The sequence below is a fragment of the Passer montanus genome, unplaced genomic scaffold, assembly GCF_014805655.1.
Source record: "Passer montanus isolate IOZ18808 unplaced genomic scaffold, ASM1480565v1 scaffold21, whole genome shotgun sequence".
Lineage (NCBI taxonomy): Eukaryota > Metazoa > Chordata > Aves > Passeriformes > Passeridae > Passer > Passer montanus.
The window spans coordinates 2,173,387-2,195,066 of NW_024366703.1; the positions used below are offsets into that span (position 1 = coordinate 2,173,387).

Sequence of the window (21,680 nt, forward strand, 5' to 3'; positions counted from 1 at the left end):
GTTGTCATGGTAATCATCCATGTTATGCATAGCTCATGCTAGTACAGAAATTCAGAGAAAATTATTTCATAGGATCCAGTGACAATGTTGTCAAACAAAATTTATTTACCTTGCATTCATCCCTTAAACCTTCGGCTTCCAATTTTCCTTCACACAACCAAAAAATACCATGCAGGCTAGTTTTGGAATAGCTCTCATGTAAATCATCCCCTTGGGCTTGGGCCTCTCAAGCTGGGGTTCAGCCTGAGTGACTTTTTATAGCTGAGTTATAAACTTTTAAATGGCAGACTTAATCAGAGCTACTGAAATGGCCATTAGAGTGGTTTAAGTGGCGTAGCCCTGATATATGACAGCACAGAAAGCAGGCAGGTGGCTCATCTGCAGTGGGCAGTCCATCTGGAAGGGAGCAGGGTCTGGTGGCTAGAAACAAGCATGACTGAGACACAGATCTCTGGAGTTTTGCTCTTGCCCTTGTGCTATTGCTGAGTGACTTCAAGCAAGCTCTCTTGGGATGCACTGCCCCCAGCAGCCAGGTCTCAGATCAAAGGCTTAGAGGAAGAGGTGGCTCACCATGTCCTGGTTGCTCCAATATGCTGAGAACATGAATATTCATCTGCCTCCCCTCAGCAAACTGCAAGAATTGTGAGAAAATTGGCCTAGGGTTTAACACGGCATTGTGCACACTCAAAACACAAAAATCAACCTCATTTTTGGCTGACTTAGAGCAATCATCCACAAAATCCTGCTGAATTATAATCACAGACACATGAGACACTGAAGTGCTCAGGCTTAAGGGGGTCTAATGCTGTTTTGCTCCTTACCAGAAGGCTTTGTAAAGTTTTGAGCCCCCTAATTTTGCAAGTTCTGAGACATACAGCAGGTTAGAGCTGTACATGGGAGAGCCTCCCTCACTCTGCAACATTACTGTGGTCTGAGCAGAACTGGGCAGTCATCAATGTGAAAGGTGCTTGCACAGAGAAATTGATCCAAATGAAAACAGTACAGGAGCTTTTCAGGGTCTTCTTTCTAAATTTATTCAGGTATTAAACAAACAGAAACTACAGCATGCATCAGATACTTTCCTTTATTGTACAACAAAACTGTGGACTTGTTTGTATTTGCAGCATTTCCAGCAACATCAGGCAGACTTGTCGATGTTATCCAGTTTTGCACAGTCACTAGAGTGTCGCATCATGAATTATTAAATCAGTGCTTCGTGGTAATACATAATTTCTTATCAATTATTCATGCTAATGTGCGTGTAGTTTACTTAATTGTGTTATTGACGATCAAAAGTAATTTCCTGAAAATCCTCAAGGACAGAAAATTTAATCAGCGTAACTACTTTTCAGATGCAATGCTGTTAAGTATTCTTAATTTGCTCAACAATTCACTTATTTATGTACCTTTCTGGAGGAAATACGAGTTTAATCAAACAATTAGATTGAAGAGTTAGTGTACAGAAGGGCTGAAGTTCAACTGAATGCAAGGTAATTATGTTGGAACAAAGTTGGTCCTGCCTCTTTGGACTGGAATATTTTCTTTAGTCTTTTTTTAGGAGGGAGAAAAAAATTATGATTGGGAATATCAGTAAGAAAACAATTATTCTCTCTTCTCCAACCACACCCCACAACCAAGCACACAGCAATCTCTTTTATTTCGGTGGAAGAAAAGGGCTGTTGCTGTTGTTAAACTAAGCCATGACTTGCAGCCAGAGAAGCCACCTCCACCCACAGTTCAGCAGAGCAGCTCCTGAAGATGAAGTACAAAAGCAGACCACAGGCTACTGTATGCTCCCCTCCTTGCATTAGGACAGTGAAGAACCCCCAAAAGAAACACACTATGTGGCAGAAGTAAAATAAAATTACTCTATTTGATGCATGTGGGCCCTGCCCGAATTTTTTTTTTGTTCTCTGACCGAAGGACTGACCCAGCAATGCCCTCTCTGCTGGCTTGTGGCCAGAAGACACAACCTCCACCCTGGGGGTGGCTGGTACCCTTGGCTCCCCCACAGTGGGGTGCTGGGTGCTGCCAAGAGACCCCACGAGTAGCAGGGCTCCCACCCTTTGAGTGGGTACTGACATCCAGCCATGCCTCATGGAAAGGAGGGTGTGCACTGGGCAGTATGAAAGGGTTCTGTGAGCCCCAGAGAAGTCCCAGGTCCTGTGAAATTCATGGGCTGAAGTCATTTACATGGAGGAGACAAAATTCTGCGGCCAGCCTTACTCAGAAATGCCTTTCCAAGCACATCCCCAAAACTGGATCCTGTGAACAGCCAAACAAACCCTGTGTAAAGGCTCAGCACATTTCAGGAGGTCCACAGAACAATGTGAAGGTTCAGAGATGACAGAAATCCTTCCACTAGTCTCCATGTTACTTGATAAAATTTCAGAAAAGTGGTTTCAGCCTGTTCTCCAGGGACACCTGTGGACACTAAGGAATCTGCAAATGGCACCTGGAAAATTCAAGTCCATGTCAGTAAGTTTAATTCTTCACATGCAGTTCCCATGGGAAAAAAAAGTGAGATTAAAATGACTGTTCTTCAGATCTAAGTCTGCTTTGCTTTGGGGAGGTTTGGGTGAGAGATAAGACTAAATTTACTAAGGCATCAATTTCTCCTTTGCACTGTTCCCAATCTAATTAGATACTAATTAGATACTAATCTTAATTATTAGATACTAATAATTAGTATCTTTTCATATCTAGATTCATTACAACAAGCTCTCAGTAAATGGAATAGTGTAAATTCGAATAGCATAAAAGAATATCCTTCCAAGCTTTATTTCCTCCTTATTAAACATAATACATGGAAAAACATATTTGCAGTCTTGAAATTAAGGATTATTTTTGTCTTCCCATCTCTTTTTCCAAGACAGTGATGTCAAAATACCCCTAGCTTTGTTCAGGTCTAGAGACAATTCACTATCCATTAAATACCAGCATTACTGTTGGAAGCTGTGAATTCCACTCTGAAGTTATGGGTCTTTCATGTCTAATGCAGGGACTGGCAAGAGTAATACACTAATGTTCACACAGAGGCTAGTGCAAGGATTTCAGTCACAAGTAAACTCATCTTAGCAATTTTCCAGTAATCTCCTGCATGAGAAGTTTCACTTTCAGAGAAAAGAAAAAAGAAGAAAAAAATTATGAAGATTTTTGTTCTATTTTCTGCTTCTCTTACACCTGGATTGCCTGGAATAGGTTTGGTTGAAGTCAAGTGCCTTCAGAAAACAGCAGGCCAAATTGGGATATACCTGGTTATTCCTTCCTTCTGCTGTGAGCGGTGGAGTAACTGGTGCCTGAGTGCATCTCTTGCCCCAGAACTCACATCTGGAAGTGATGTGCTGCTTCCAACCATCCATTTCACACAGGATGGAAAGTCGAGATGTGCAGGAGCAAGCCAGGATCCCGGGCCTTTCAGTGTCCCTGGGATGTATGGGGCAAGGAGGGAATAAAAACAGTTTCACCAAACGTTTCCAAACACAGATAGTGCTGATAAACCAGGGAAATGAACCTACAGCGACACAAGAAAAGCAAGGGTGCATGAAAGGCAGCCAAGGAGGCCACTCATCTGTGCGGGTCCCTGGTGGCTCCATGATGTCCCACTGGGCACAGCCACACTGCAGTTCACCCCACGGCAGGGCACCGGTGGCAGGTCACCGCCCCGAGCCCAGGGGCCAGCACCACTCCTGTCTCATACGCTCTTCTCGCCTTCCATGTGCTCCTTGGCTGCAGAGGGCTGCTTGTCCTGGCTGCCCTCAGGGCCGGGCTTGGCAGGAGGCGTGGGGCTGCTGCTGGCAGCGGGCAGGAGGTTGGCAGACTGCAGCACAGCCTCCGAGTGCTCGCGCGCCTTCATGCGCAGCGCGGCCACGCTGGCCGTGCGGTTGCTTTGGCAGCCGTAGGTGGGCAGGAAGGAGAGGCCCATGGGGTCTGGAACACAGCACGAGCACAGTGGGCTCCCTGGGGAGGAAGGAGAGAAGGCACTGTCACTGCTGGGGAAGGTCATGGAAAACTTCTGTTCCCTTCATAGTCAGTCTGAAGAGGACAGAGATGGGGTGGACTTTTAGTGGGTACATTGGCCTTTAGTGAGTACACAGGTGTCCTCTGGATCACTGGGGCTAGAAAACCCATATCCTGTTCTGCTGATCCTTCTGTGAGAAGGATCTACACTGTTAGTCATCCAGGGTGACAAACAGAGCGCAAGAGGGAAGTAGAGACAGAAGGGAGCAGTGAAGTTCAGATCACACATGAGATTTCCTCATAAGCAAGGCTCAGCCCATTCCCTCCTCTCATATCAAGCTGCTGTTCTGTGGCTGCCATCAGCCCCATGCTGGAGATGTCCCCTGCCCTCCACCTGCACACTGAGCCTGATCAATGTAGGCAGCAGCGTTTGGTGAGTGAGTGTAGGGGTTCTATCACTTATCTGTGCCTGAAAGATTGTAGCAGAGAGAAAGGTGAAAATATTCCACTTGTTATGATGACCTTCTCCTATCTCGCTGTAAAATGAGATACTTTCCCTTGGCCAGGCACCTGACAACTACAGGCACCATGTCTACTTGCAAGAGTCTGTTCTACCTTTACCCATCCGGTGTCTGTGCTGCTTCAGGGTGGCACCTCAAAGAGAACAGTCTCAGAAGTGAGCCAAAGCTACCTAAAGTTGCTGCTGTGATACAACTTTAGAGCCCCATCAGGAGAGATGGATCAGAGCATCTCTACCCTGTCATTTGAGACAGGCTGTTCCAAGCAAACAAGAAAACACTGCAGCATGGATGAAGTGATTAACCTCTCTTGAAGCCAAAATCTTCCATGCAACCCACCAACAGAAGCAGTCCTCACTCCACCAGCTGCCTTCCTAAGGCTCTTCTCCTGGTTACTCCTGGATAATGCTGGAGCCAGTTCCCAAACAAGCACACCTGGAAGTGTAGGTTGATCACTGGACAGGACTTGCAGTCCATCCAAAAGGCCACACTGGTACCCAGCTTAGAGGCATCTATTGAATGATGGCGAATGTAACAGAGGAGTAGGATGGGGAGGCAAGGTGGGATGGCTGAGCTACTTCTTTAATTTCCTCTCTGGTTAAAAAACCAGATACCATTAGTCAACATATTTCCAGGGGTCTTAGAGGCCACACCAACTCCACATCCTCATGTACACCCCTGGCAAAAGCCTGTCTTTTGCTGACATGCTATCTTTCCACAAGAAACAGCCCAGCCACACACATCCTGACATGATGCAGTATCTTCCCCTGATCTTTCCAAGCCAAGGACTTGCTTTAATTTCTGCAGTTAATATTTGAGTTAAATGGCTCATGACTAAGTGATGGAACTAATAACCTACAGAGTTATACACTTCTGTTCTTGGTAGCAACGGGTCAGCACCCATCTGCTAGGAATGAAGGCAGAGAGTTGTTTGTTTTTAAGATGTTGGCAAGACTTCTCCGCAGCAATTGTCAGAGATTTGTGGTTGCCAGTAACATTCAGGAAAAATTATTCCTTGCATTTGAAAAAAATAGCATCTACAAAGGACAGCTTATTAATATAAATGGAAAGAACCTCTTCTCTGATAAAGCATATTGATCAGTAGACCAACTTTTCCATGGGTCCAGGCATTTAAGCACAAGCAAGTTTCAGCACTTGACTAAAATCCTCTGCTTCTTTTGCTTTTAGCTCTAAAAAGCTCAGTCTTGAATTCTGTGGCTGTTTTGAGCAGGTCAGAAAGAGGGTTTGTAATAAATCTACTCAGTAACACGATTTGCAGGTTTTGCCACCACCAGCCATGCACATAAAGTAATTTTTTGCCCTGTTGAATGATAGCCACTGTTTTAACAAGAGGGAGGAGAAGCTCTTCAGAGTCCCTGCAGTTTGCAGCAGGTTTTTTGCACCAAGTCCCACTATCTTCAGGTTCTGCTCATGGGGGAGCCGGGAGGTCTGCAGGAGCATCAACTGCCTTTGCACTGCTGCTTTCTAACACAAACTGAATGAGGCTTTCAAACTCAGCTGTTCAGCTCCCAGGCTGAGAGGAGGGCTGGCCTGCAGTGCCTAATGCAGAACTGGGCACAGACACTGTTTAGTGAGAGGTGGGGAGAAATGAAAAGCAGTCTTCCCCTGTTCAAAAAAGCAGGAATCGGCTCCATCCCCTAAGAATAATTTTCATTCCATTGTTAGGGGAATAAAATATTTATCAGTATTCAGTACCAGCCTATAATCTTTGCTTAATAATTTGCCCTGATATTACCTAGTGGCTCTGCAACCTGAGGGTGCAGTTACCTGTGGTGGAAACAAAGTTATCTCTAGCAATAATTCACCCATAAACCATTCCTTTCATTTCCACTGAGGTTAAAATACTTGCAAACAGCTCAAACATAAAGAAAAAAAAGTGAAGTAAAAAGCATCATTTGCTCCAGGGTCCATCTAGAATAGAGGAGAAAAGGATTTAGCCCTGTTCCTTTTTAATGTATGTTGTAAAGAAGGTTGACTATACCTTATAATTATCTGAATCAGCAGATAATAAGTCCAGTGAAATGCACTGGACTTTGCCAGCACAAAGCCAAGGCCAACAATGAGACACTCAGGAGTCCAAGGTCTCCTTGGACCTTGTGACCTTCCCATCCGTCAGCCCAAAATCTCCAGGAAAGTGACAGTGGCCAAGAAAGAGCAGCAGTATTTTTTAATATATTATCGCAGTAGCCCTGAGCCCACAGTAGGAAATGAAGGAATTTTTCCGACTTATTTCAAATCTTCAGAGGACTTCAGGCATCCAGCTCCCATCAAAATCAGTGAGGGTTCAGCCATCAGCCCTAGATCTTGATGCAGCCCCCACCAACACCTATGACAATCTGAGCTAAGTTTAATAGGATTTGTATCAAGCTGCTGCAATATGGACACGGTACAGTTTGCTTTCTTTCAGGAACTTACTGCCTTCTGTACACAAAATTAAAATACACAATTAGATTTCCATTAACTTACAACAAATTCTGCTGGATTGATCTGAACCTCCTTCTATTCCTATATGAGATCATACTTTAAATGCCCAGCCTGAACATAAATACTTAATGTAATAAATACAGTCTGAAATATTTGATCCACTTGGCAGTTTAATTGATCTACTACAGAGACTGACAGGAAAAATTAAATTAGTTTTGTCTTGTCTCTGCCAACAGCACATTTAAATTGTAACAATATTTGATCTACACTTTTCGTTGCAGACTGTTTTGTGCAATTCCATGGTTCAGTTTAAGGTGGGAAGAGAGGGATAGGAGTGGGACACATGCTGATACATAAATATCAATATAAATTTTTAAATATGCTTTTTGTGTTTCAAGTCAAGGGCTTAAAGAATTTAATAGGTAGTCTTTCCAAAAGGCAAAGTCCACATTCTTTTCCTCTTTCAATATTTGTGCATATCAGCATTTGATATGGACAGCTGAATTACAACCTGACATGGAGGGAAGGAAAGAAAAAATCCCATTTAAAACCCTCATATATCAATGCATGATGTTTAGTTTTCAGATAAAATATTATGTTTGATTTAATTATTGTTATCTTCTCATAATAGTCACATTGGTTTTCTTCAGCTCTAATCCCTTTCATAAGGATTAGAAGGTCAACAACAATCTCAAGTTCATAGTGTTGATTACCAGCGCTGATTCAATGGGAGCTCCCTCTTGCACTTCACAGATGACACCAACATTCTGTCAATTAAAGCCTAAAAGTCAAAAGTAGGAAACATAAAAGTGGCTTTATCCAAATCTTCTTGAGCTCTGAATCAGGAAGTTCAGAACAAGAAAGGCATGAACTCAGTCCTGAAATGGAGAAACATCAGATATTCCCAGTTTAATTTGGGGTTGCCTCAAGGCTGCTGGAATTACTTCTACTGAGAAGCTGGTTAAATGTGGAAGGTACCCTGTGCTGCCCAGAGGCTGGAAGAGCACTTCAGAGGCAACAGCAGGATCCAAACGTTATAATTTCACATCTCCTTGTCTGTGACTCCTCTATGCCCAGTGGAAAAAACAAAGAGCTGATGATCTGGATCAGATGTTCTATCATCAGGATCCTTTTTGTTGAAATAACTCAACACTGGAACTGGAGGATTTCATACTCCTTTATTTGTGCCAATAGTACTCTCAAAAAAAAAAAAATCAGAAGCCAGGACTTGCCTGTTAGGGCAGGAAGGCTGGCAGCAAAGCCCACAAAAAAGCTGGGAGAACAGAACCTGTCCTTTGAGTACTGTCAGCTTGGCAACATCATCAACAGGACCCCCTGCCCAGCTGAGGTCCACTAACCTAATCAAGATTTGTCCTGGAGGAACAAGACAGCACGAAGTTCCTACCCATGCTCTTAGGGCTCCAAGTACCTGGGTATTTCCTACTATTTGTGGAAAAAAACCAAAAATCTCTGCCTGTGAGGTAGGGCAGTGCTAGAGCTGGGGACCTGTAATATGGGAATCAAAATCATTTTCTCAATGTGTTTGCATCTGCAGCAAACTAAAGAAATGTATTAGATTCTCTGAAGTCAGAGTGGCAGATAAACTAAGAAAAATGCCAAACAAACCCGCTTAATACATTGTCTGTGTTACATCAGAAAAGTCAGTAAACCCACAATCAAGAATGACACTGAAGTATTTTATTCCCATTCCCCAGTCTTACAGTAAACAGTGGAGCTTCAGTTCAGTGAACACCAGTTCAAGGGTGAGTTAGGTCTTGAACACTTCCTTCATAGTGTTGACAATGGGAATTGCCCAACGGAACTGAGCAAATTCCCTCCATCTTTCCATAATAGAAATTGAAATGTAATGGACTGGCAGTTCTAGTTATGTTTTAGGGTTTTTTTCCTGGATACTGCAATTAAGCCTCCCTATTATGAACAGCAACCACAGCAGCAGCAAACCATAAAAGAGCCTAATCAACAGTGGGCTGCAATGCCCATTTGGATATGCGTAATACAATCGTGCTTCTCTATCAGTGGTGTGGGGGTGCCGTGAAAACCAACCGAGCTATAACTTGCACAGAGAAGAGCTGTGGGTGAATTATGAAAGTAATTCCCTGGCTAGCGTAATGATTTCCCTCCTCATACACTTCACTCATCATGGGTCTGGGGAAATTTCAGCGGAACGTAACAGACACACTCTTGGCCTCAGCCACCAGAATGGTGGAACACATCCGCTGAAAAACGGAGATTCTTGTTTACACCCATTAATAACATCTTCTGCATTAATGAATTGCATTCATGCTGTCATCCATTAAGAAGGTACTTTGAGGTCTCTCTCTGCACAGAACACTAGCTTCTCCAGATGACTCTATAGTTATACAGCCCATAAATAAAACAAGTATTTTCCCTTCATCTTTGAGGTCTGCAATTAAATCTACTAAATGGACTGCAGATGCCTGGCTTACAGTAAGTGTTTCATCTTAGAAGATCATGGAACTGTCGAAGTCACCACAATGAAGTAGCACAGTTGTCAAATCAGTGCAATTTCAGAGTAATGAACATCACAAATTTCATCTCTGTGAGTCAACTTTTTTCCTCATTATGGCCAGTGGTGAAGTACTAAACCCCTGAAGTAGGAAACACTGTATACCCCAGAAATTATGATGTTGTGCTAATTTTTCAAATGAGGAATTGTATTTCCTGACAGAATAGTACATAGGCAGATGATACAGTAGTTAACAGATGTTTGCTATTGAGTACAGCCTCCAATGTGCTAAACTTCAGAGAGACAGGAGATAGGAAAGGGTCTGTTATATTACTGAACAGCAAATATTTGATAGAAACAGAGAAAAACTGTCCAGTGATAATATACTCTTCTCTGGAAAAGCCTATATTCTGAATAACAGTTTTCTTTGCATAGTATAGCCAGCCCATTTTATTAACAGAACAACCTGTGATGCCAATATCCTCACTTTAATGGAAAAAAATCTCAGTTTCAGAGACAGCAGAGTTCATGGGGCATAGTGCTTAGAGAAAATAGCTTTATTCTCATTCATCAGAGCAGACCTGGTCTCATGCTCCAACAACATCCCCATATCCTAGAAATGGCACATGGGGAGTCCAGAGTGCCTAACAAGCACTTCACAGTCTTTCTAAAAGCAAAGTTGCAGTCTTAGTCCCTGCCCCAGACTGTCTCAAGATTTCCTATCTCTTGTAGACCAACTTCACCCTCAGCTATTACATCTTCACACTACAAATTAGATCCCAGAACCTTGTGGCCTAAGCACTTTACGTGCTTTGGAAACCTGGGTCTGGAGCCAAGCAATGTCAGAGAAAGAGAAGTATTGGGATTTTTTACTAAAGATGAAGAACTCTCAGATGACAAAATGAAAATGGTCCCTGAGAGCATAAAATAATTATTAATTACTTACATCACCATCATTACTTCTATTCACTGTATTGATTTTGTCTCCTAAAGCAGCAGTCAAATATTATTCACTGACACCAGCAAAGCATTGTCTCACAAGTCCAACAAAACATATCTTGTCTCCTCAAAAGAATAGGAAAACAACCTACACTTCCTAGTAGAACCTGATGTGCTGAGAGTGCTCAATTTTTTTGCAGGCAGCTCTTATGGCTGTACTGAAGAATGTGAATCCCTTTACTGGCCAGGATTGTTCTCCCAGTGGTGGGAATGTATATCTGTTTACAAGATCCACATAGAGGAGCTGCATTTAGTTCGACATTTGCATAGAAGAAAGCAGGGTCATACATCCTTCCATAGTGAAATAATGCTTTGATTCTGGAGCAATTATTTTTCTTTCAAAAGCACAGAGTTTCAAGCTGGCACAAGACAAATACTGGGAAGACCTCTCAGTCATTTCACTCTTCAATAAAACTTGCAAAATTTTGCAAAACCTTTCTACTTGCTGAGTTTTCCCTTATTTAAACAATCCAACAAAACAAGCAGCTCATAATTTTATGGCTTGACCTGAGTTTTATGGATTTGTGTGACATAAAGTTCTATGCCTCCAGACTGACTGCGGCAGGGTTCTAGCATCATTTCTGCAGCAAAATGCAACTAGATTTTCAAGTGAGAGGCTTAGGTCCCTTAGTTAAGACGTAAAAGGACATATACTATTGCCCACATGCACACAGGTCCTGTCTCAGACAGAAATGAAAAGGGAGAGTCAAACAAACTGAACGAGCATATGACAAAGACAGTCACATTAAGGTTCTGTGAACACTGTGTCTCTCCCTGTCCTTTCCTTCCTTCTCCCAACCATTATCTTTTCCTCCATACTGACACATGAGTTTGGTTGTGCTCTCAAATGCACTGGTTTGGATGAAACAAAATTTCATTTACCTGGAGTTTCCATGCCAAAGAAAAGCAAACTGTGCATTAGGCATGCGATACCTTTGGTCTACTCAGAAGATCTAGAGATTGCCCTAGTCACCACTTAACAGGACCAAAACTCAGTGACTGCTGTGCACAGCCCTACCCCAGCCCAAGTGAATTACTCTTGAAGAAATGGGGAAAGAGGAACCTGCGGAGATGAGCCAAGGAAGGAGGACACACTATTCCATAGATCAATGCCACAAGAAAGATGTTACAATAATTCTCTGCTTGTATATATATTAGATTTGGTCCCTTATATAATGATAAGTTCTTCCCCCTTAACACCAAAGGCAGATTTTGACATTACTAAGACCTAGCAGCAGAGCTGGCAGCAGAAGGAAAAGAGCTCCCCTCAAAGCAGCAGCTCAGACTATCAGTCCCTTGCCAGGATAACAATCCCCTGACAGGCCCACACAGCTCCTGGTGGGTGGATACACGATGCACAAATCTGTAACTGCATTACATAAAATCAAATACGATACTTTATCCCACACACAGCTCCTGGTAGGTGGCTACACAGATGCACAAATCTGTAACTGCATTACATAAAATCAAATACGATACTTTATCCCAGTTCTCTTGCATGTACCTGGAGATTTCTAGTGCCAGGCAAGAAATATAAAGCAGACAATTCAGAGACATTTCAGGAATGAACTGCATGTATAACTGACAACATTCACCAAGATAATATGCAGGCATCTGATAGCTGACCATTCCTATACAAATTGTATAAATAAAAAAATCTCCATTCACATTTGGGCCAGTTTTTTCAGAGACACTGTCTCTTAGTCTGGGCAACCAACTATTTAATATCTACAAAAGATTCAGGAATGTAACTTTTTCTGCCCCTAGGTTGTAAAACTTCAATCAAGCAAAAAAGAGCAAATTATTAGTTTCTCAATTTATTGCCTAAGCTGTACAATCAAAGAAAAGAGTATCAGGAAGTCTTCCAAATAAATAAAACTAAAAATAAACAAACAAAAGCAATGATAAAAAAATCCAATCCCAAACAAAGAAAAAAAAAAAACAACCAGCTAAAAATACCAACCCCTCACAAAAAAAATGTTTAATTTTTTTAAATTTTGCTTAGCTTTGTATATTTGGGTAATTTTTTTCTTACAATTTAACTATGTTTAATCATTAAACAAGTGAGAACAAATATTGATGCATTTAATTTTAAGTGTTTCATCATAAACTTTAAGGAAAAAACCTCCTTTACTTTCATATAAATTATTCACTGAACATAGCCCTATTTCCACACTTTTCAATCTGTCTGGGACTACAGTTATCAATTAACAATTTTTTTTACCTGAAAAATTTCAGCTTAACTACTCTAGAGAGGCTGTTCCTACCCAATGGAAAAAGTCAAAATTCACAACCCCAAGACTTCATAGGGCAGAGATCAACAGCTGCTGCCCACCTACAGATGACAAAAAGCCCATAAGTTTTAGGGTACAGGTCACATCCATGTATTCTTTCTTGATTCAAAATTCCAGGTCTCACACCTACCAAAAGAGCAGTAACTGTGTGGTGTTTCTGGCTTCAGCTTTTTTTGAAGGACAGGAGGGAAGGGGGTGCAGGGAGCAGGACACTGCACTTAACACACAACTCAGGAGTTCCAAACATTTGCTCCAGGAATGTACCTTGGCTGATTTAACTGGAAATACAAGGAGCATGAGGTATGCCAGAGAATACAGTGAGATGTATTAGGACATTTTTCTTTATAGTGGGATGTCTTTAACTGAGAAACTTTCCTCACAAGTTCTTGCAGCACATTGGGACACAGAGTAAATGTATGTGCCTCTTTGTGCTTGGCACTGCTATGAGGCTTTGCATCCTATAAATCTATAAATTGAATTCATCCTGCTTACACTCTTAGTCTTATAAATTGTTAGACTAAGAACAGCTAATGGATGAGTAGGTGATTTATTTTTAAAAGTTGCATACTGCTGCTGGAAACCAAAAGTATATAGACACGGGATGTACCCGTCCTGAAGCCAGGGTCCCAGGTAATGAGGAATTACTTTGTATCCTCCCCTGTCCCCAGGAACATGCTTTATTCAAGTTCTCAAAGGGGACCTACTGTCCAAGAAGAGAAAGGTCTGGATTGTGCAGAGATGCTCTGCAATGGAAACCACATGCAAAGAGCGGATGAGGCATCAGTAATGGTGCCAGGTACTACATAATGCAAAAGGATGTATATAACTAATTTATTAGAATAAATTTAACTTTTAAAAAAAAGCATATGCAACAAAAACTCTAAAGGAGCAAACCCTACCTGTCTTATTCCTTCAGAGAAAGCCTGACCTCACAAAAAGTAGCTGTCAGAGTAAAATGAAGGAGTTTTGCCACAAATGATGCTACAAGATACAACGGGAGACTCACTTTGGTATGTGCATCATCAATCAGTGCAAATAGTGCCCATCTAACAAGAAAGAGGGGTCTGCCATTTCCCAAAGTTTTCCTCACAGAGGCCAGTGGGACCATGCCACTTAGGTTGAAAGGGATTCTCTTTGAGCTGACTCCCAAGTAAAGTAATTTACCTTTTAGAGAGGCGACATGGGATAAAGCTTGTGCATAGGTGGCTGTGTTGAGAAGAGTCCCCGGCAGGCAGGAAGGGAAGAAAGGTCCTGTGGGACCCACTGCTCGGCTCAGGCTGGTGGAGAAAAGAAGACAAATTCCTTACAAAACCAGAACCAGCTGATTCCATTTGTGCATGCACTCAAACACATTGGTGTCTCAGCACACAAATAAATGTGACCCAGGCTGGACAACATCAGTCTCCCACAGCCACCAGCTCCTCAGCATCTATACAGGGAACAGTGGATTGCACAAGAAATACTTCATTTTCTTAAGATTATACCTGTAGGTCAAGGCATAGCAGCAAATCCGTATGCACAGCCACACATATGAGGCATTCTTGCCCCACAGACAGGTAGGCAGCTGATATCAGGTACTACTCTTACCTCTGCTGGATCTCCAGACCCTCTTTTTTATTCCTGGTTTGGTCTGTTGGAGAAGGCGAATTTAAATTCCTCGCAGGAGGTGCCACCTCAGCCATGGTTTCCTTAGAGCCCTCTTGGTCAGAAGCACCCCTCTCTGTTTTTCTCCATTTGGCCCTTCGATTTTGGAACCACACCTGCAGAAGGAGAGCAAGCATAGGTGAAATCCATGTTTAGCCAAATGTGAAGCAAGGAGATTGTAAATTGTTACTCTAGTGAAATTTGTCATTTACTAGCTTGGCTAAATCTTCCTCTCATTGTATATCCCCATTGCTATTCTAGTTGAGTCTTGAGATGACATCTGTATCTGTAATATTTCTGCATCTGGAAAATGAACCAGAAATGTCTAAAGACATTCCAAAGGCATGTCACAACAAAAAATTAGGGTTAAATACATATCTAAGCACTCTGCTGAAAACATATATAAGTTTTTAAATCAGCTGCTGCTAGAATCAGAGAGGTCAGAAGTGAAAAGGTGTGGATTTGGCCATTTAATCCAGCCCATTTTCTGGAGAGGGCTGACACTGACTGCTCTTCCTCTCATGGCCAGTCTGCTTTCAGAGGAATCAAAAGCAGATAGGTACTGATTTTGGAACATCATTGTGCAGTTTAATAATGTTGTTGTGCAACTGCCCCCACCTCAGGCCATGCCATGAATTCAGAATAGAGCACCACTTTGCAAACCTTTTATTTCCCCCATATGCAAAGCAAATATTCATATTCTTGATTTTTTTAGCTATTAGTCTAAAAACTTTTTTTTCTATTAACCTTGGAGCTGATATGCTGAAAGCACAATGTTTGAGGTGGCAAATGCCAAGCCTCTCTTGAGGTCAGGAAATCCACATTTTAATACATGAATTCAAGTATAGGCGAGATTGTTGTTATTATTATTCTTCTCCTTCTCCAATTCCATTTTAGTTAGCTGCCTTTTAATTGCATGTATCAGCAAACATTGAATAATGATTTTATCTATATTCTAAATTTAGAGCAGTTAAATGCAAAGCAAAATGCAGACACTTTCTTGTGTCTTAATTGAATGAAGGTCACAGCTATAACAATATTTAATTGAGCTATTTTTCATTATCATATTTTAATGACTTTGCACTGACAGTTCGCCTGCTTCTGAGGAAAGAGCATGATGAAGTCGTTTATTTCCCTATTTAGTTATTGTTTGACAACATCATCTTCGATTAAGACTCTGCTTTATAGCACATTAATCATATTTGAATGAGCAAGGGGTATAATGTAAACATATCTCCCATCCTCTGTGTTTCCCCATGTCCCTGCATGAAAGCAGGCTAAACAAATGCTTGCATCTATTGTCTGTTTGCATAATAGCCAACAACAAGGCTAAACACCAGTCCTCAGCAATCTAATTGTCACCACCCCTATCTCACCCTTGCACCTTTCAGGAAGAAGTTATGATCTTCCACTTCTGAATGCTCAATAATTGTCCCATTTATCTCAATTTGCAGTTCAGTCTTTAGGCACCAATAGCCAAAATGGCATTTTTTATTATTTTTTTAAGCCAGTACCTACAATGCAGTGGTAAAAGAAGATTTTCATTTCCAAATAATAATCAGTTTAATTTGCCCGCATATGACCAATGATTCATGTTCAGATTTAATAATCAGGATCACATAATCTGATTATAGGAGAAATAATTTGTTTACAATCCCCAATTTACTGTGGTGAATTCCATTATCTCTCTTCAGCCATTGGGTTTTAAGAGATACTAACATGACCCTAGGGAACAAAAGGCAAGCTATTATATTTCCTACAATTAGATCTTTGCATAGTCTTAACCCCAAGCACCTAAATAAAAAAAAATAGAAGAACAGCACGCAGAAAAGCCCCATAAATAAAAATGAATGCATAATCGTGTTCAAAAAATGGTTTGCAACTCTGTGGTGGATGCCTGAACAGTTACAGGGATCCATCCCTGACGACTGCAGGACTGCTTCTCTTAGCAGAGCATGTACACATACATATGGACTGGATATGGAAAAACAAACACATGGAAAAAGAAAAAAAAATAAAAGGAAAGGAAAAAGGTAAGGAGAAGGAAGAAAGGAGGGGCTGGAAAAGTGTGGGTGTGGAAAGAGTAATCAAGGCCAATGGTATTTATTGGATCATATTAAAGGTGTGGGAGTTGCTCTGCAGGCTCTTTATCTGCCTAAATTAAGTGTTTAGAAGGAAGGCAAAAGGGAGAAAAGTTGAAGAGGTGCAGAAACTGTCTTCCTGGCAGCTGGACTCCCTGCAGTTGGCTAACCCCCCTGCTCAACAGTGGTCATAGTTGCTTTGGAGAATCACATCTCAGCTCTTTTCTCTGCACCACGCCCCCCCTCCAAAAGCAAGGAAATGGATGTGCATTGATGTAATTTAGTACCTTGGAGACGCGGACAAATTAGTGTAGAACATTATCACTAGTTAATTATGAATGACCGATTAATCAACCTAATCTAATATTCCACATTATGTTGATGTTATTAAAGTGCATCATGAAAATGACAGATCGTCTTCATTTGCGTTCTTTGGCCAAATGTGCACTCTGCAGTCATGATGTCAAATAAAAAAAAAAAGGATTTAAAAAAAAAAGTTTGCTAGCTTGAATATCCAAGTTAAGTAATTCCCCAGGATGTTTACCTGCACCCTGGCCTCCGTGAGGTTGATTTTCAGAGCCAGCTCTTCCCGAGTGAACACATCGGGGTAGTGGGTTTGAGCAAAAACGGCTTCCAGGGCCTCGAGCTGATGGAGGGAAGGAGAGCAGAGATCTGTGAGGGATCTGGCTGCCCCACGGGGGTGTCTGCCAGGCATGGATGAGGAAAACGGGGCCACCGAGGCAGCGGGGCAGGCAGGATGGGCTGGCACGGTGCGGGGCGTGCGGGAAGGAGGCTGGGAGCTGGCAGGGAGCAGGCATGGGGCAGGCAGGGAGCAAGCGTGGTGCAGGCAAGCAGGGCGTGCAGAGGCCAGGGGCAGAGAGAAGCAGCTCCTACCTGCTGCAAGGTGAAGGTGGTGCGGTTGCGGCGCTGCTTCCTTCGCAGGAACCCGTCGTCGAAGTCGCCGGCGGAGTGACCTCCGAAGGGGGCAGCGCCTGCGGGCCGAGAGCCGCGTTAGGGGCCGCTGAGCCCGGGGCACCGGGCCGGGCACGGAGCCGCTCGGGCAGCAGCGCTGCCCCAGCTCCGGGGGCCGGGGATGCTGCGGGCACCGGGGGCTTCTGCGCCCGGAGATCACCCCGACCCGCGAAAGAGCATTTTTCGGGCTGTTTGTGTTTTAAAAGGGCGAAGAGACGAAGCTTTGACATAGGCTGGACAGAGCTGGCAGTGGCCCTGCCCATCTGCCGAGGGAGCCCGCAGAGGCCCCTGCCCGGACGAGGGGCAGGGGGCCGCTGGCAGGTTCCTGCTCTCCAGGCACCCCGCGGGGGCGGCAGAACCGCTCGCCCTGGCTTCTGGAGGAGAGCGCGGACACGGCGCTCGGTCAGCCCAGCACCGGCGCTCGGCCACGGCTGAACACCGGGAGTCGGTAGCGGGGCTGGGGGAGGCCACCCTGACCTTCCCTGAGGGCCCGGTTGGGGCACCGGGGCTTTGTCCCCAGACCCAGGTCGGGAGAGGGCATTTGGGCCACCGGGATGCGAACGACGTCCCATGGAGCGGATCCCGGCCTTGTGGCTCCCCCCAGTCACACATCATCCCTGCGAGCCCGTGTTGAAACGTGTCACTCCCTTTCTGTTTGCTGACAAAACAGGCTAAAAAAACCACAAACAAAACAAAACAGACCAAAAAACTTAAACCAAAGCAAAAACTAAAGCAACAACAACAACAATCAACCCCAAAAAAAAAAAAAACACAAACCTAAAATAACTCCAAACCAAATTGCTAGCTTGAATATCCAAGTTAAGTAATTCCCCAGGATGTTTACCTGCACCCTGGCCTCCGTGAGGTTGATTTTCAGAGCCAGCTCTTCCCGAGTGAACACATCGGGGTAGTGGGTTTGAGCAAAAACGGCTTCCAGGGCCTCGAGCTGATGGAGGGAAGGAGAGCAGAGATCTGTGAGGGATCTGGCTGCCCCACGGGGGTGTCTGCCAGGCATGGATGAGGAAAACGGGGCCACCGAGGCAGCGGGGCAGGCAGGATGGGCTGGCACGGTGCGGGGCGTGCGGGAAGGAGGCTGGGAGCTGGCAGGGAGCAGGCATGGGGCAGGCAGGGAGCAAGCGTGGTGCAGGCAAGCAGGGCGTGCAGAGGCCAGGGGCAGAGAGAAGCAGCTCCTACCTGCTGCAAGGTGAAGGTGGTGCGGTTGCGGCGCTGCTTCCTTCGCAGGAACCCGTCGTCGAAGTCGCCGGCGGAGTGACCTCCGAAGGGGGCAGCGCCTGCGGGCCGAGAGCCGCGTTAGGGGCCGCTGAGCCCGGGGCACCGGGCCGGGCACGGAGCCGCTCGGGCAGCAGCGCTGCCCCAGCTCCGGGGGCCGGGGATGCTGCGGGCACCGGGGGCTTCTGCGCCCGGAGATCACCCCGACCCGCGAAAGAGCATTTTTCGGGCTGTTTGTGTTTTAAAAGGGCGAAGAGACGAAGCTTTGACATAGGCTGGACAGAGCTGGCAGTGGCCCTGCCCATCTGCCGAGGGAGCCCGCAGAGGCCCCTGCCCGGACGAGGGGCAGGGGGCCGCTGGCAGGTTCCTGCTCTCCAGGCACCCCGCGGGGGCGGCAGAACCGCTCGCCCTGGCTTCTGGAGGAGAGCGCGGACACGGCGCTCGGTCAGCCCAGCACCGGCGCTCGGCCACGGCTGAACACCGGGAGTCGGTAGCGGGGCTGGGGGAGGCCACCCTGACCTTCCCTGAGGGCCCGGTTGGGGCACCGGGGCTTTGTCCCCAGACCCAGGTCGGGAGAGGGCATTTGGGCCACCGGGATGCGAACGACGTCCCATGGAGCGGATCCCGGCCTTGTGGCTCCCCCCAGTCACACATCATCCCTGCGAGCCCGTGTTGAAACGTGTCACTCCCTTTCTGTTTGCTGACAAAACAGGCTAAAAAAACCACAAACAAAACAAAACAGACCAAAAAACTTAAACCAAAGCAAAAACTAAAACAACAACAACAACAAAAATCAACCCCCCCCAAAAAAAAAAAAAAAACAAAAAAACTAAAATAACTCCAAACCAAAACCCACAAATGAGCAAACAAAACCAAATCAAAATAAGAGAACAGAAAAAAGAAAAATACCCGAACCCCCAGAAGTGTTGCTGAGTGTCCCCGTGACCCCACTTGCAGACCTGCCCCTGGAGTGCTCTGGGGTACGTGGGCTGGAGGTCCCTGCTCATCTTGCACCATCATTTGGAGGATAAACACAGCCCCAAGCCCTCTCCTCGCACAGACCTCACACCGCGTGGGCCTGGGAGAGGCTCATCAGAGAACAAAATGAACAAAATACTGTCCCAGTGACCTCCAGAAAGCTGTCTCTTCCCTGTGGCACCAGGCCTCCCGGCTGCCCAAGCGCTGGCCAAACAGATTTTGGGTTTTGCTTCTTTGATTTGGTGATGCGTGGGTGGAGGGGTTTGGACAGAGTTACATATAATTTTTTAATTTTTTGCTGGTGATGCCCAGCGCTGTTTTCACCCTTTGGCAGGACAGATCGCCCGTTCCCCCGGCCCCACTGCTGCCCAAGCCGGGAGAGCGAGGGGCCGGCCCGGACAGCGCCGGGGGAGGCTGCAGCCTGCGGGGCCGCTCCCGTCTCGGGCTGCCAAACACAGGCACCGGCCCCACGCTGCCTCCGGAGAAACAAACATACAGCAAACAGACAAACAAACAAGCAAAAACAAGAACACGTTTCCAAAGCTCTCTGCCAAAAACAAGCGAACAAAGCCGCCTCACAGTTCGGTGGCCCTGGCGGGAGGGACCCTCGCACTGTCCTGCCCAATCCGCCTCCCCTGTCCTGCCTGGAGAAAACTTCGGGGAGTGAATATTCCAGCCGGGATGCCCAGACCGGCTTGGGTCCGCAGATCCTGGGAAGCCGTGCTTGAAGAGGGGCTGACCCTCCCCGAATTGGAATAAAACCGCTGGACCACTTCTTCCTGCCAGCGCCGCCGCAGGGAAAGCCCCTTCCCGCCGGGGATGCCCGTGCCAGGAGCGGGCTGGCCGGGCCGGGGGATTTCACGGGGCAGGGTGGCTTTCCCCGCCGTGCAGCCGGCAGAGCTCGGCACGGCGGGACAGCCCCGGCGCGGCCGCGGCCCCGGGGATGCTCCGCGCTCCAAGAGCAGCGGCCGGAGGGAGAGGGGCAGAGGGCCCTGGGCATCTGAGGGGGTGACACGGGGAAATCTTAAAGACTGTCCATTTTTAGAAAGGAAATCAACAGCAACCATAATAATAATAATAAAAATTAAAAAGTCTCTAGCCAATAACACAAAGAAAAGCATCCTCCCAAGTGTTTATTTTCACCCTTTTTTTTTTTCCTTCTGTTGTACCTCATTTTTCCCCATCCTCTCACAGAATGTTTGCAAAATAGCATTAAAGATTTATGCGGTCCCTTTGGCTGGAGGGAGGAGGCGTGACCACGTCCTGAAAGTGTCCCGATTACAGCCATGACACCAACATCTGTGCTGGGAGGGGAGAAAAGCATCTCTCTCTTAGCCTGAGGCTCAACTGCGGGATCGCTATCCACAGAGGGGAGGCAGGTGGCAAAATGACGGGGGTGGGGGTGTAAAACCAAGCCCTTTCCAGCAGGAATCAAATTAAAAAAAAAAAAAGTCATGCAATCCTTCTTTCCTTCCAGTGACAAGAGGGGAAAGCTAGGAGGGGGAGGGGGATAGGGTTGTATTTTCTTAAGGAAAAGGATGCTGTTTAGTTGTCTTTCTATAAATTTGCATCTTATCCCAGCACGCATTTGTCCGCGACAGTCGTGGCGCAAGTTCGGTCACAGTTTCTCCTTCCGTCCCCAGCGCACCCCCCGCCCCCAGACACCTCGGAGTTCAGCTCCTGCACTTACACATCTCCGTGCGACAGCACTCACCTTCTAGCTGCGGGGGGCAGTGGAAGTAGAACATGGCCCTGCGGCCGGGTGCGCTCCCGCTGCCCGCAGCTGCGAGCCCGACGGCGGCCGGGCCCGGGGCCAGCCCGCGGGGCGCGGGGCTCCCGCGCAGCCCCCGCTCCGCCGGACCGGCACCAGCCCCCGGCTCGGGCACGGCGACCCACCGCCGGGCTGCTCCTGCAGACACTGAGGGAAAGAACAGAATAGGTGAAGAGCCAGAAGAAAACACCTGAAGAAACCCGTTGATAACACTCAAGCCCATCCCAGAGGAAGAAGAGAAAGTAGCGTCTGAACCTGTGCAACGAATTAAAAAAGCCAAAGGCAGAAAACTCCGTGCTT

The 21,680-nt window shown here is 45.7% G+C and overlaps 1 protein-coding gene across 1 annotated transcript; it reads right to left on the bottom strand.

Moving 5' to 3' along the window:
* Positions 1-3,694: 3,694 nt before the first annotated feature.
* On the bottom strand, positions 3,695-21,357 carry DRGX (dorsal root ganglia homeobox). Its single transcript, XM_039709142.1, has 6 exons — positions 21,324-21,357; positions 18,596-18,693; positions 18,246-18,347; positions 14,292-14,464; positions 13,869-13,981; positions 3,695-3,960 (listed from the first exon to the last, which is right to left on the bottom strand). Exons 1-6 carry the CDS (start codon positions 21,355-21,357, stop codon positions 3,695-3,697), a joined length of 786 nt encoding a protein of 261 aa, XP_039565076.1.
* Between the last annotated feature and the right edge of the window lie 323 nt (positions 21,358-21,680).